The 16,213-nt window shown below is 36.3% G+C and overlaps 1 protein-coding gene across 1 annotated transcript; it reads right to left on the bottom strand.

Moving 5' to 3' along the window:
- Window positions 1-900: 900 nt before the first annotated feature.
- LOC145894100 (uncharacterized) lies at window positions 901-11,062 on the bottom strand. Its single transcript, XM_082982559.1, has 30 exons — window positions 10,241-11,062; window positions 10,000-10,080; window positions 9,667-9,738; window positions 9,502-9,552; window positions 9,318-9,389; window positions 9,031-9,145; window positions 8,863-8,972; window positions 8,513-8,595; window positions 8,254-8,324; window positions 8,048-8,179; window positions 7,833-7,928; window positions 7,276-7,764; window positions 7,033-7,214; window positions 6,947-6,975; window positions 6,702-6,878; window positions 6,256-6,368; window positions 6,107-6,177; window positions 5,789-5,882; window positions 5,654-5,724; window positions 5,443-5,525; window positions 5,164-5,349; window positions 4,895-5,009; window positions 4,531-4,684; window positions 4,006-4,105; window positions 3,227-3,416; window positions 2,911-3,023; window positions 2,628-2,776; window positions 2,013-2,060; window positions 1,563-1,763; window positions 901-1,429 (listed from the first exon to the last, which is right to left on the bottom strand). The coding sequence occupies exons 1-29, from the start codon at window positions 10,397-10,399 to the stop codon at window positions 1,564-1,566; spliced, it is 3,606 nt and encodes a 1,201-aa protein (XP_082838685.1). The 5' UTR covers window positions 10,400-11,062; the 3' UTR covers window positions 901-1,429; window position 1,563.
- Window positions 11,063-16,213: the final 5,151 nt, after the last annotated feature.

Here is a 16,213-nt window from a genome sequence, read left to right as displayed (position 1 = left end):
AGGTTGCGCTTTGCTCTGATTGGATATAGGGTATGTAAACAACATAACAATCATACTCACAAAGATCCAATGAAGCACTCGTTGGCATTACACTTGTTTATTTTTGGAAAATTTGCTGAAGACATTTATATTAAATTAGTGACTAGCGAGCTGCAGACAGTGCAACAACTGTTTCGACCTTTTAGGTCTCATCAGTGCAGCTTATGGTTAACCACTTTATGGTCAGACAAAAAGGATTTCTGTTTATAGTTACACGCCAACAATTCATATTTAACAAACCATGGCGGGTTGTAAAAAGGGTTACTTTGTTAATTTAATTACTTGGTGAACATCAACATATATCCAGGCTGTTGATGAACGGTGGTTGTAAGTCTCCAAATTCGGATATTACTCTTTTCGTTAGTTTTATCCGGCCTCTGGAACTCGTAGGAATGTAGCTGTGGCCGAAGTTGTCCCTTCTTCGTCTAAAAGAATGAATTACCAAATATACTTTATGCCAAACTTTTAACTTCATGTTACACCGTTTCTGCATACAGCGGTAAAAACAACATAGTAACACAAAATTTCGGACTACATATCGGGTTACAAGATACTGTATGAAACTTGTAAAGCATTGCAAATTCTCAGTCCCCAAAATGAACAAAAAACAGTTTAATTTTTCGTAGATGGCGCTGTTGCGCAAAAACAAATTTGTGGGGTGGCTATAAACTTTGTTTCCAGAACATTCCAGCAGTGATCACAATTTCAACCTGACTGACGTAAGCCTTGTTGTCTGTTCTACACTTCTGCTCACAAAACTACCAAAAGCAACACTATGTCACCTACCACTTTTTGTATGAGAACTACAAGTGCTTCATTATACAATTTACACAGCAAGTCAAAAGGTATTAACACATTGAACAAAATCAGTTGTACATTTATTTTTTTCTTGACACTGTACAGAAGTGCTTTTTAAGCTTGTCTCTATTACATAGAATTTGTTACACAACACAGAAAATGCATTTTGTGGCCCATCATCCTGAAAAGCTTTGTTCTACATCAAACGTGTATTAGCTAATTTTATTTATTTTTATATGCTTTAGCAAACTAATTCGCTTAAATATAGTAACTAAAAGCTTTACTGACTCTCTATGCCACAGGAAACAAAATGCTATTTACATAAGTAAGTAAAAAAACTTGCATATAGAAAAGATAAAAAGGAAGAATTAGGTATGTGTTTTTGTACATAAATAGATTGAGCACTTTTGACCAATTTGGGGTACTGTTTATGACTGCATATCATAGCAGATAAACTTTGTTGTTCAACGACTTGATTAAAATAACAAAAATTTTTCATCAAACTCATTACTGGAGGATCAGTATGACAACCAAGTATGGCCGAGATATACACAAAAGTACTCACACCATTCTTGGTGATCACAGAAAAACTCTGCAAAATATAAATGAAACATTTCACTAAGCACACTGAATACCACAGTTTCTTGACAAAGCATATGCATGCATAGTTATCTGTACACAGTTTTTTTGCATATATTGATATGGCCCACTGACCCTCTACCTACCTCAAGACATATATGTGCGGATCGCTTTCTCAATTTTCATTCTGCACATTGGGCATCTCCTCAAAGCCCCAGCACATCTACCACAACTGCACAAGTGACCGCATGGAACGAAAACAATATCAGCGATGTTGTCCAGACAGATTTTACATTTCCTTTCTTCTTGTAACTCTTGAATTCTTGCTTGCATCGATGGTGATGGCTCTGGTTGACCAAGATAAAAAAAATGTTTAAATATTATTGTTTCCAACACTTCTTTACACAATTTTCCAAAGGCAAATTCCCTGATTCTGCCCTGAATCAACTTGTAACCAACAGGAACACAACAAAAAAACTATTGAACGCATATATGAACGCAACAAGAAAGTATTATTTGCACACAATTTAAAATCTGCAGGTTTTATAGCTACTACTAATATTGCAATTAGGCATAGAATAACTTAAGACGTATACCTTCACTTTCCATAGATGTTGGTTCATTGGAAGATGCAGTGGGCAGTCCTAAAAGTACCATAATGTTGCACTTGTAACAAAGCCAGCTTGCGAACAATTAAACCAGAACACAAATACCAGTAAAATTTCAACCAAAATGTTATTTTGGTGTTACACTAGAGAAATACTTTTACAAGAATCCAACTAAATAACTGCCATGTGTATATATTTGTTGTTGTTGATTTTGTGTTGTTGGTGTCATTGTCCAATATATTCTGTTTCATTTATAATGGCTATTTTGGTAGTCTGTGTCAATCCCTTTAACGCAGAAACTTACTTTTATTTGCTTATTATATGCTGCTGAGTTTATAAGTTTGATCGACAGTCTTTGCACCTAAACTGAATTTACGAAATTGGCTCAAAATGAATAGTTGGCATCCATAGAGAGAAGACATATTGCCTATTGGCAAAAGTGTAAAACAGACTTCACAATGCTCACAAAAAAATATTTTACAATACAACATTTCTTTTTCTCCAAACTATTTGGCAAACACAAAACAATTATGGCTATGCAACTGGTGGATTTTAGGAGCATATTTACAGTGACACAGAACATGTCTTCAAAGGGAGACACACCTGTCCCTGGAACCTTTGCAGACGTAGGTTTGGCCTGGGTTTCTCCCTCTTCATCATCATCATCGCTGTCTGAAGCATCGCTTGTGTTGTTTGTGATGTCATCAACAAGCTGTTCAACTGTGTTGCACATTTCTGATCGTCGAATGCGTCTGCCAAGGTTTTCACAGTATACTTTGTTTAATTTTGATATCCTGCTTGAAAAGCATAATTATTTCCTAATGTACACTGAAAATAGGAAAAATTCATACGCTGTGTGTACTCTATGAGTAAATTGGTGTGTTACCTTTTAACAATATGTCGAATCACTTTTCGCTCAAATCCCATCTCGATTGCAGCTTTGACAAATTCAGAATTCATTGCATCGTGGACCTTTTGGCGTTCTCTTTGTAATTCAGCCTAAATGAACAAAACCTGATTGGAACACAAGAAAAACAACAACAACAAAGGAGTGGATTGTACAATACAGGTTCCACCTGTCTATTAACAAAACACATTTTTCCTGGAGAGAAATAAGGAACCACAATACAATAAGCAAAGAACGACTTTTGTTGTTGCTTTGCTTCAGTTACTTGGCGCCTTCAACAGTTTATAATTCAAACCCGGGGATCAATAATAGGTGGTGGTGGGGAGGGTGCCCTAGCAGACGCTGTTCCATATTGAATTCTTCTTCCTGGGTTTGCTGGGGGTACGTCATAGGGGCCACGAAGTAGAGGTCGGGGCAGGTTAGGAAACATGGACACCATCCTGTGGACAAAGTCTGGACCCTTTCTTTGCAGCAAGAACTCGCATCTGGAAAAATATATATGATTTTATTGCAGTAAAAATCGTAGAGAACACTTTATAAATATTTTAGGTATATGTGGTAAAATGTGCAAAGTGACAAAAATTTCACAATATTATTATATTAATCAAGGATTTATCATAGTGATTAATAATATTTGGGCACAAAAACTAGAATATTAGCTTTCTAGCTGAACAGCAGGTGAATTTTTGTTGAATAAAAGTGCCAGAAGAATAGATTAATTACAATATAATATGCCTGGCAGCAACACAATAACTTCATTAATCAGGCAAAATTGCTTAATAGCAAAGATAACAAACCCAAAATAGACCGACTCAACATAGTAATATGACATGGTAGAATAATATTGAAAGAATTCATATGATGCAATATCTGGATGACTAATTTAGTTGAAAGGAAGTGATGTGTTGTGCAATGGTAAGCACACCAACAGGTGATTCCCCAGGGTAAAGTCATGGCAAAATCTGTATGTCTGCTGTACATTCTGCCAACACTGGGGAAACAACCAAATCCTCTTTTGTCCTTGCTGGCATTTCTGAACTGTGTCCTGAGATTTTGGCTTATGTTTTAACTTACGTTGGAAACCACTTGGCATGTTCAGTCCACGGTTCATCTTGTTGGTCCCAGTTTTGTAAACCTCCGTTGCAATACCAGCACTTTACACGATCTCGGTCTCCTGCAAATAAAGCTTTTACTTTGAGAATTGTCAAGACTTTATGCAAACAATTTATCGAAAAACAAATTTCATAAGAAACGTTTGCCTTGTAACACTTATTTTAAATTGGCCTTTGTTTCAAGGTAAATAAAATACAAATTGAATGATTTATGTGGAAAAAAACACCCATTTTCAAAACACGGTTTCCAAACTAGCATGGAGATGTCATAAATTATGACTTGGTTAAATCATGTGTGTTGTAGTTCCGCAGCATAAATATGAATTAATTCTTCATGTTGGACTTACACTGGCAATAGAATGCAATAAAATTTAGTGTTGACAGTTGTCCTAGTTTCATTCTATTTGAATTTAATTAGATCCAACTTGGGAGTAGATTGATAAGACACTTTTAAAGATATAGCTCGAAACTTAATGGACAAGTTTACCTAAAAAGAAGAAACCAGCTATTGCTATTTGTCGGGGTGTGGCGTTAATTTGAGCTGATGGCCATCGTTGGTCGAACGTCTCCATTCTGGTGTCTTCATTTCTCATGTGAGGGCTGACAGGGAACCGGCATTGAAACATGTTGCGCAAATCTATCTGAAATGGTGAAAGAGGAACTAGGATATGGTTCAAAAAAATTTAACAATCGACTTTACAACTTCAGTGGATGTACAAGCACCAGTGTATACAAAGTTGTTTTATACAGTAACAGTAAGCACAATGTTCAACAATGTTTGGTATTTGGCTACAGATTGTGTTCATGAAAAACATTCGCCTTGAGTTTCATTATAATAAAGTACTGCTTACTGCTTCATTCTCAGAAGGATCAGGTGGTTCATGAAATACCATCTGTTGGGGTGGAGCAGCTGCTCGTTCATCTGGCGTCAAAGGCACATTTCTTGGTTCCGCTCCTTGACACAGTCTACAGAAATAGTATTTGCAAATAATAGCACAAATTTTTCAGGCAACAAGAGTGGTAATATTGTCTGCAATGTTCAAAAGGATAAAGTTGAACATAACGTCCAAGGTATTGGACAACATTATGTATTTCTGAAAATTGCAAGAAGTTCACACACTTGCAGTGTGGAAAGTGTCTACGGTGTTCAGAATTCACATTATCTCCATAGTTCCAGTTTCTCAGGACTCCACCACAGGAGAAACACTGAACCCTGTCCAGATTTCCCAAGTAGAAAAATCCTGATTTCGCCAAGTCGGCTGGATAAACTGTTGGTGTCTCTGATGGCCAATGCTCGAAAGTACGACTAAAAAATAATCACAGGATTGGCATATGTAAACAGGAATTAAGATATGCTGCAAGTGATTAAATCTATATACTTGCTATTTGATAAACTTACAGTCTTTCAGACTCTTTTCTCAAATCAAGATTTTTGAGAAAGTTTTCATGGTAAGCAGACGGAATTGTGGCAAATTCTACAATCTACAAAGTCACAAACAAGCACAGTTAAACTACTAAAATCTTACTTTCGACTTGCAAGAAAAGAAGAAACCTTGAAATGTTGCACAAAATAAAATCATTTCACATAACATAACTTTATCTTATTTTACCTGAAAGACAGATGATGGCGCCTGATTTCTCTGCACTGGTCTGGCTGTTTGCGTTGGGACCGATTGGTTTGCTGAAAAAATTATGATTTGTTTATCAACTGTCAGATGATTACCATTAAGTTGTACAATATTTACAAGATGAAGAGAGAAGTACTGATCCTGCAGATGGTTGGTGTGAAGTTTGATGAACATTTTTTGCTGTTCCAGTTGATGCAGTAAAGTTTGCTGGCTGTAAGATGTGATAAATATTTAGTACCTGGGAATGCCCAAGGTAAAAGTAATACATGAAACCAGTGGTGGGATTCACGAAATTTTATGAGATCAGTGAACCGGTTATAAACATGCTACTGTTGCCGAGATTTGTTTGAAAATCCCACTTCTATTTATTAAAATTTTACAAGATTTGTAAACATATCAAGATAAGAGCTAGAAACCTGTTCATACAAAACTTACTGGAGCTGTTTCCATGGCAACATTTCCATCGTATTTCATTGGAGTCATAAACCTAGCCAGACCTCCTCCACCTGTTAAAAATCTGTTGAATCCAAATTGCCCACAATGCATGCAGCCCATTTGCTATCATAACTATCACATGATCATACCAATGGGAACATTATCACTTTCCAATCGACGGGCAAAATTACAATCACTCCGGTGCCATTTGGCCGATCTCACATCATCTCCGAAAACCCAGTTCTCAGCACAAAGACCACAACTTTAAATAACATTTCCTTAGATTATAATGGTGGATACAGGTTAAACAAAAGTGCATAAATGAAATAAAAACACTAAAATAATTGAACAAATTTTTCAAAAAAAAAAACTAAAGCAAAAACAGTGTAGCTAAAAAAAGATTAATGAATAATGCAACCAACTCCATTTCCATGATAACCCAAACTGTTCCCATTAAGGTTTTTTATTTATAAAACACATCAGTCATTATTTATGCAACAATAAAACAAACAAAGCAATTCTTTCTTTTATTTTTCATTCATCAAGTCATTCTTTATTTAACAACACAAACCATCACCACACACACTTTTAATACCTAAAACATTTAACTCGATCTTTGTAACCGGTGTAGTAAAAACCGGAAGAAGCCAAATGTCTAGGATTAACTGGCACTTCTTGGGGGTATTTGATGAAAGTTGAAAGTCTGTAAGATTCTTCGTTGGAATTGCCAGGAGTAATGTATACACTTCTTTGACCCGGTGGATCTCTGGCTCTGTGTGTTAAATCATGTATGAGGGAGCAAACCTAAGTTTGACCACAATAAGTCTAACACTGTGTTACCTGTCATAAATATTGCCATCAGGGTCAACCTTCAAAAAAGAGAAAAATTATAGCCCAAAATTTGATTGTGGCAGTTATACAGTTACCAGCTTCAACTGTTGTTGCAAATTTTTTTCTTTTTCTCCAGATGTTATGGAACAGGTTTTGTGTAAAAACTTTTGTTGTTGGCTTTTCAACAAGATTTCATTCACAAGAAAGTGATCACCGATCAACTCGGCACACTCAATCAAGTATTTCAAGTTTTCTTCATTTTTGGTAAACTTTTTGCCTAAATAAAATGAATTAATGTATATGTGAGCTTATGTTCCACAGAGCAAGTTATTACATACCTGTAGCCAGGCTGTTGAGATACTTTGCCAGAATGTCACATTTAGTGTCATACCAGTGTATGTCTGGCTTTTTTGGAAGTAAAAATGCAGCAAAAGATTGATTTGATAAAAACAAACACACAAATGGTATAATTTTCCAGTAGTTGTCATTTTCTCTATGAGAAAGAACAAACTCATCAAACTTGGATATTGACAGAGCATTTACAATGTGCAAAGCAGATGCTACTGCTTCTGCAGAGGATAAGGGTCCCATCTTTTGATAAGCATCTTCACATAACTTTCCAATTTTATACGAAAAACATATTGCACAAGAAACCCAATCACTTTTAGATTGGAAGTCAAGACTATCAACAATCAATGCAAACTGATTATAAAGTGCAGAAATAAAGCATTCCACATTCTGTTGTTTGGTATCAAACTTTTCTTTGAGTGAAGGTAAAGATATTGTATTCCACATGTAACCTCCAACTGTTGTTGGTTTTTCCTGAACTGTACCGATTTTTTTTTAATTGTTTGTGTTTGTAGTGCACTAATAATAAAGCTATCTAATTACTTACCACTTTCTTCCACAAATGACTTGTCACAGATTTTATCATTGAAATTATTATTTTTCAAGTCAAGCAAAATTGCTCTTTTGCCAATGTCCCCATTTTCTATAAGTGCAACATGGGGGATCAAGTGTTTATTACGCAGTGCAGCAGAAAGATATAAAATTACACATTTTACTGCACTTAGTGGTAATAGTATATTTTTGTTAGGGTTAGTATATTACCATGTGATTCGTATTTTGTACAATCTGTATCACAAAAAATTCGGTTCATATTGTTGACTGGGTCATTATCATCTGAACATGGAGTTACATCTTGTTGTGTATTATCACCAAAGAATTCTCTTTGTTGAAGTTCTGTTAGGTAAATAATGTTACTTTAAGAATAATTCAGAATTCAAACGCAAATTGGAAAGAAAATTGTAACTTACTTGTCGGGTTTGTTTCTTTTTGACCAAAATTTGAGAAGCAATCACAAAAAACATTTACTTGACGACATGAACTGAGTAAAATAAAAAAAAACATTAACCGAAAGGGAATTTCCCACCAGGGAGTTTGTTTTTTATGTAAGTATAGGACACGTTTCACAAGAAAACAAGAGATAAGAATGTACAAGCAACCAAAAAAGCTTTAAGGCAAAGGACCTGTTGGGAACGGAAGTTTTAAAGGATGAAAGGTATAAGTACATACCACAAGTTTAAACAAATATGATGACGTGGGCCTTCGCAGGGTTTAATAAGTTTGACGTCATTAACATCCGGTTCGTCGGGATTCTGCAAGGCAAATTTACAACAAATATTGGCAAAAAGTTGCAACATTTAAACACGCGCTTTTTATTGACTAAGTCATTGTAACCTATTAGCGTCATTTAAAGTTATCGGCAAAACGTGCCAGTAGATTCGCATTGTTTTGTAGCCTTTAAACAACAACTCATTATACAATACCTTTCGCAATGGCTATGCTTGTTTGTAATTCCGCTATTGACACGTTGGTGGTGTATTTATAATTGATTATTACGTAATTCGAAGGGATTTACTTACGATCCCAACGAAACACCGGATGCACCCCAGGCCCTGACTCAAGAATCCTCTGCCTTCGGGTATCAAAATTGTTTTTTCTTGCAACAGAACGAAGCTACGATGATCATCCTCTGTATAAAATATCGGACAGTCAGAAGCAGTGTGTGTTGTTGTAATATTCCACTTTACCTCTCTTGATTGCGGGGTCGCATTTGCATCCACGAAACTCCCCTTTCTTACCGGGGCAGTGAAACATGGTACACTCAGGATTATGACACACATTGTTGGAAGGTAGGCCTAATGACTAAACAAAAGTGTCGATATTCACTTTAAAATGTTGTATAATTTGCCAAAAGTGTTTTTAAAATGGCCACGTTATTAGTGCGGCCGTTTTGACATTTTAGTAAAAAATTATGTGTGTTAATTGTTTTTAATTAAACGTCCTTATGCGCGAAAGTACGCAAGTTTAAATTTACCTCTAGTCCATAGTTGTATATCATGAGTTGGTCAGCAATATGCTCAGAAATTTTAGATGGTGCTGGTATATTCTGTAAACCAAAATCCAAAATGATGAGATAATATTTGCTGTTAGTTTGATTCAATCTATACCATGTTTTGCGAAAATAAAAGTCTTCAGAGTAGGTTACAAAAACAAAATACCTGTTTTTGAAAATTAATGTCGCTTTGATGTGAATGTTGCAATGACCACAACTATAATAAAAAAATGCTAATGGTCAGAACGGCAAACGGTCTATAGTTGAAAAGGCAATAATTGTATTTGATTCAAAATGAACTTGCTTTTAATTGAGAACCATTAGGATTTACCCGAGCAGGTTGAAAAGGGGACAAAATTTTAAATCTGGTTTCATCCAGCATGTCCGTGATTGTTGATTCCACCTGCATCAAAGCGCAATTTTTACAGATAACAAGTGAAATAATAGCGATATAGAGACAAGTTAAATTCGTCTGAACCGATTAATATTTTTTGTGGCAAATAAGTCTACAAAGAAATATGTTCAACGACCATGCACAATTTTATCAGTCAACCGATGACGAATATATAGCGTTATAGCGTATTCACAGTGAAATACATTTAAGTCGTCGCAGAGCCACTGCTGTGTGTTTGTTTTTAGCCTATATTGCAGCGGCGTAATTTACCAAATCATGCTTATTTGCTTCAGTATCCAAGTGTTCTGGAAAGTCAGGTAGATCATATTCCGGGCGCAATAATGGTTTCGCCTTTGAACAAACAAGCAAGTTAGTATGCATTTAGAAAGAAACAAAATCTACACTATTCAAAGAAGAAAGACAGGATTTATTTTTAAATATCATCAACAATTTGAAAAATAAAATAATATTCTGCTATCCTTATCTTATTTAAATAGTTTTAAACACTGACCTTAAAACAAGACATTTCGTTTTGATATATTTTTTCATAAGAATGAAGTATAGCCCCACCACCAATAAGATAAGAGGGTATCTCTTCTGGCCCTTCGTGAATTGTGTGAGTGGGTATGTTTTCCGCATTATTGTGTTCATGCTCATTCGTTTGGCCCATTATAGTTAATGAGCATAAAACGTTTACGTCACTGTCACTTAAATTTATAAATGGTAAATTAATTTGGCCCCCAAAAGATTAGGCAGTAATAGCATACAGCTCATAAGATTGGAAGTAGCTAGTAGTGGTTATATTCTGCACAGATTTAGCGGCAAAACAGGATAAACTTAAGAATTTTTTCTCCATTGCTATGTTATTTAAGAGGTTTTGCCCAAAACACTTCTACAGTTAAGCTTAAAGCCTAAAACAGGTTTTGCGCGGCTAACTCATTATCTTCGATGATCGTGGGTTTTCCGCTGCAAAATACTGTGTTATCAAGAAAAGTGCCGCAATATGTTTTGATAACATTGGAAAGATCAACAAAACTAATTTTGATCTACTTCACATTTATACATAAAAAGTCCACACTGTTCATTTCCTTTGGTGCTTCGGTTCAGTGTTGCTAGAATGTTTAACATTTTGTAGCTCAAAGGACATATCTTCGTACATTGTGTGCTAAACGTAGATGGTGGAATCCTTGAGTAATGGTGTTCCGATGGTTCATGTGTCGTGTTTATCAAAAATTCCCGGGTGTTCAATTTTCGCCGAAATTTGCGCAACAGTTGTTCACTTACACAGTTTATACAGAAAAAAAGCCCTAAATGAAAGATGTAGCCTATGGTTCTGGAGAAATACAAAACTGATTGTTAATTTGAAACAGCTCTGATCAATGTTGCATTAGCGAGTTTGGTATAGTTTGCTGTCTATGTACTTATTACCTTTCTCTCAAGAGTAAAAAAAATATTAATAAAAAAAGGTTTACTCCATTCGACGAAGATAGCGAAACGCCAAGTCATTTACAATATTACTTGGCGTTTCGCTATCTTTGTCGAATTGTCTGTCAAGCTAAAAGCCCAATACAAAATAAGGTTCCTTGACTACGCCAAGTCAGAAGTTCCGTAAAGCACAAGTTTGGTTTGCAGTTTAACAGGAAAATATTGTCTTCCTCATGTGCGTTCGATTGTAAAGCCATCTTCATTGTTACACGAGGCTATAATACACATTCGTGGAATTATATTCAGAAACAGGACAATAGGGTAAAGTCTACTTTGCGTCCGATCATGTACACTCAGACCCCACGAAAGAAAAAGCTTGCTCAACTGCACAAAACTGCTTCGGACGCCAATCATCGCCTCCATTTTTGCGGTTTGTGTGATGGCCCACGCGTAGGGTGTGCGCGTGCGTCCATTAAATAGTTTCCATAACGTCGCTTGCGTTCATTGTAGCGTGTTATATCTCGAGCATACGTGCTTGAAGTTTAGAAACGATTTTTAATGCATGTTTTGTGTGACAGCATTTCTAGGGAAGTTTTATGGTTGATTTGCTAGCAGGAAAACTTTTATTAAATTTTGGGCTTTATTTCTTGAAGCAAATAGAGGTTTAAGCAGTTTGTATTAGTGTGTTGAAATCACAGTGGGATATTTGACGTAGAACGGAGAGTAAATATGGAATAGGTTTTACAAGGAGCAAAACCACGCAAAGTTGGTAGTGGGACAAAACCTTTAAATAGTAAAATATTCTTTGACATAGAAAACATATAAACGACATAAAGCGTTAGTGCAGAATTGTCTATTTCTTGTTTTTGAAAGCCAAGTGAGATTTTCTAGAAAGGTGCTTCAAGCAAGCGTCAAGTTTTGCCAAATATCAGTCACTGTACAGTTTAGTTAGGGAACTGGAAAACCAACAGTCAAAACCCCTGCTGGTTAGGTTCCTTTGTTTTTGACAATTGTGTTACCTTTGTCTGGTTTAATTTAATGATGTCGCAATACAAGAACCCGATACCAACGCGAAAACAAACGTTTACAAACATCGAACGTTTGGTTTAAGGTTGCTGCCAAATGCGATTGTGTTATCTTAGTGTATGGCCTCATCATAGCTTGACACACACCCTTTTACACCACAAAAAAGTCGTGAGAAATGGAAATATGAATTCAACAGCACCATTTTTAAGACCAAGCAGGGTTTTTGAAAGGACTCGATGCATTCCATACTAACTGTGGTAATGCCCTCGAAACTCTGCGTTCAACACAAGCGTCTATCCATTTGTATATAAATATAAATCAAAGTAACATTGAAACCGAATCCATGTAAAAAGCAGGTGTACAAATTCGTATCCCAACACCAAAACTGCTGCACGAAATGAACCTAAGAAATACCTAGACCTACAGCCCTCAGTTGCCAACTGATTCAATCACTTTCCTTTACTATACGACGTATTCGTAGGTTTATAACCCTAGCAAATACGCGAAGTTTACATCACGCAACTGAACTGGTGATTTATATTGAAGGCAAACAGTAGTTAATTAACTTCAGTATGCTTACAAGCCCTCATACAAAACCTGACAAATCCAATCCGTTTTTTTTCTCCAGACGAACGGAACCCAAGTTCGTATATTTCTATTTCGATTTTCACAAACAGACTTGATCAATCCAGCAATTAAACTACAAAATACATTTAGGGCCTAGATGTTAGCCACCACCTAAACGCCATCAGGTGTCTCCACGGAACACTGAAATTCAAAGTAACTCTACACTGTCGCGCATCAATGCATGGATTGACGTTTGGCTTTAACGGCTTCCACATGAAAGGTTTATTTGAGAAATGCTTAACTTTGAACAAAATGATCAAGTACGTTATTTCTAAAAACAAAAAAAAAATTGGCAGGAAGTTTAGATGAACGTGGGTAATGGCTTAACAAAGCGTAACACCGATGAGGCCTATCCTTAATGCTAAAGTTGAAAGGAAAAAGGCAAATTCCCGCTGCGTTGAAGTTTTTCATTCAAAAATTGCGACTAATATGTTTTCCGTGTGGTCCCTGAACTGCACCATATCCGGAAAGTTTTTTAGATTGTTCAAATAGTTTTTCCTGTTTATAGTTGAAGGTATTATGCAGCCTACAATCTTAAAAGCTTTATAATTTATGCTTTGCTTACTTGTTTAGAAATTGAGATTTAAACAAATTATGAAAAGTCAGACAATTTTACTTATTGTGCTAGCCTATATTACACGTCAGATTACCGGAAATGATAATATACGCTAAAACCGAGTTGTTGTTGTGAAAACAAATTCAGGTGCTTTTTGTTGATTCTGCGAAACTACATGCAAACAGCATTAATATACAATTGCAAAAGCAGTGTACAGAATTATTCCGTCACTGTTTTTCTGCGTTGACAAGGTGTGATTTCTACAGCTTGTGCCAAGTGATGAATTTTTCGCAAAATCGGAAGGTAACTGTCAAGTGTTGTTTTGGTATATTAAGGCATATCAACAAATGGGTCTAGTACGCTCACACAAAACATTTAGGTCATCCCATGTGTAACCGTTTCGTTGAATCTTTGCTGGTCATAAGCTTTTTGCGGTACATTTTTGCATGTTACCATATATTTTTGTGGTGGTGATATTGAACCAGAATATCGCCCGCAAGTGCGTCCGCGCGTGGTTTTGCACATGTGACCACACACCGATTACGTCGGTTTTGCAAACATTGATATTCGCCAGTTTCGCAAACACGAGAGTAAGAACCTTAAACAACTTTAAATTAAAAAAAATGATTTTTTAATATTTTTGGACCACACCGGGATTCAAATCCAGGATATTTCAGCTATGAACCCCAATCAAGTTTTCTTTGTGGGTCTTGCACTTGACCGATGTTGCCAAAAGGCGCCAGGCCCGTTTACCGATTGAACGGCCACATAACAAAACTCTTTACTGACCTCTGATGACCGTGGGGCAACTTTTCCACTGACAAGGGTTACTGTTGGTTTTCGTTGTAAAATATTTAATCGCTGCGTTTTGTTTGCCAAGCAAGCGATGTCGCCATCGATGTAAATCAGCTGCGTAAACGATGGCAGCCAATGTTAAAAGAGTACAAAATACATGCTTTTGCCATTTTTAGAAGTGCAATTTCAGTAGTAACCCACGTTTTAGGTTTCAAACTACAATGTATTCAAAATTTCTTTCTTTCAGCTATTCTGCAGAACACTTTCCTCACACTCCCATGATAATCTCCATCTCTCCATCACTCAATATTCAACCAACTTAAATTTCTTGGTCATATTGTAGCTGTATTAAAATGTATCAAAGAAAAAAGACTCGCTGGCAAAAAGTGCGAAATACTGACATCTTTTTTGAGACATTTTTGGGCTGAGTCGTGCTTAATATTTTCCGTCAACCTTTTGCGTTTTTTCATACAAGTCATCTTCCATCAATTAGTAATCCAAAAGCAAACTAATGAAAAAAAAAATCCGACAGCTGCACTTTGCCTGCTGAACGAGGTGGTTAAACAGTTCACCTTTGTTTGGACAGCCTTTTTTCTCATTTGGAAAACTTCCCTTTACTTTTTGATAAAAGTAAAACATTGCCACATTAATACAACATTTTCGATATTCCAATCCAATATTAACACAATTTCAAATTTACCTTTTTCTTGCTCAACTTCGAATTTAATTCAAGTTGCCAAGGTAGTGTCAGAAGCGACAAGGGTGAACTTCCGAAGATTGTTTCTGGAGGAGACGAAAGGGATGCAGCGACCTTATAATCCCCGGAGTGCCATGAGCACCTGTGATATAATATTCTCACTAGCACCCAAAATTAAAAATTTTAACAATAGTTGCAAAAGCACAGTGAATTCGTAAAAACATGACGCTGTCGTTAATTTTAATACAAACTTGCAAATACAAAACAAAGGTAGAAATAAAACTTATAAAAACAACTTTCCTCGACCCCAAATATCGAAATGGTTGTCGGCGAATGTTTAAAATTGCTCTCCATACTTCATCTAGTGGCAAGGATATTTTTGAGTCTATTTCGACAGGTGGCGCTTCCGAGCTGCAAATTAAACGTCGTGCAGTCACAAGCAGGGTTGCCATTTGGCCGTCTTCAAGGCCAAATTCCAGAAATTTGGCCGTTTGAAAATCGGCTTGGCCGCGAAAAAATCGTTTGGCCGTAAGGCAGATATTTGGCCGAATTTCACCTGGTACTATATATATCCACAAAAGGCATTGCTGGTTTCAGGTTATCAATAGATTTGTGGACGATTGTGTTGTCATAAATATGTCTCCGAAAAATTGTTACGTCATAAACTAATCGTGACTGAGTTTGTGAAGAATTATGCTGCAATCGTAATGCTTTAGCAACATAACCGGTTTTGAAACCACTTATAAGCATAGATAACAGTGTTTTAAACATACAATTTACGAATTTATTTCCGGCTATATAGTCGTTTCTGTAGAAATCATCAAACTTTTAACGTGATTTGGCCGAATTTTGGCCGTGAGAGAAAAAAAAATTGGCCGTCAAGTGTTGTGAACATCTGGCAGCCCTGGTCACAAGTGACCAAATGTTACAGTACAGATATCAGCAACCCACGAATTCAAAACTCTACTCAGCTTTTTAATCCCCATGTTCCGACACTTTAACAACGACAAACTAGTTTAGGATAAAAAACAATAACGTGAACACATTTACAACACTTGCGCTTTTGGGTCTGCATGGAGCCAAGTGCAAGTTTTCGGTGCTGACAATGTAGGCTATGCACGGCGGCGCTTATTCTGTGCAGGGGTTAAAAGAATCTTTGTAAATTTCATGGCTGCGAGACTCATTAAGTTCAAACTGACTTATTGTATGCTGAAGGTTGGCGACTTCTGGTATATCAAAACCAAGCAACATTTTGTAGTTTATCTGATGAAACCCCTATTTCCTCTGACACGATTAAATGAAAAGCCTATCCCATAATAGACCAACTACTTAGTTTATGTGAGTATAATTTTTACAAC

This window comes from Ascidia mentula, chromosome 3, assembly GCF_947561715.1.
Source record: "Ascidia mentula chromosome 3, kaAscMent1.1, whole genome shotgun sequence".
NCBI lineage: Eukaryota > Metazoa > Chordata > Ascidiacea > Phlebobranchia > Ascidiidae > Ascidia > Ascidia mentula.
This window is presented reverse-complemented; position numbering and strand designations above follow the sequence as displayed.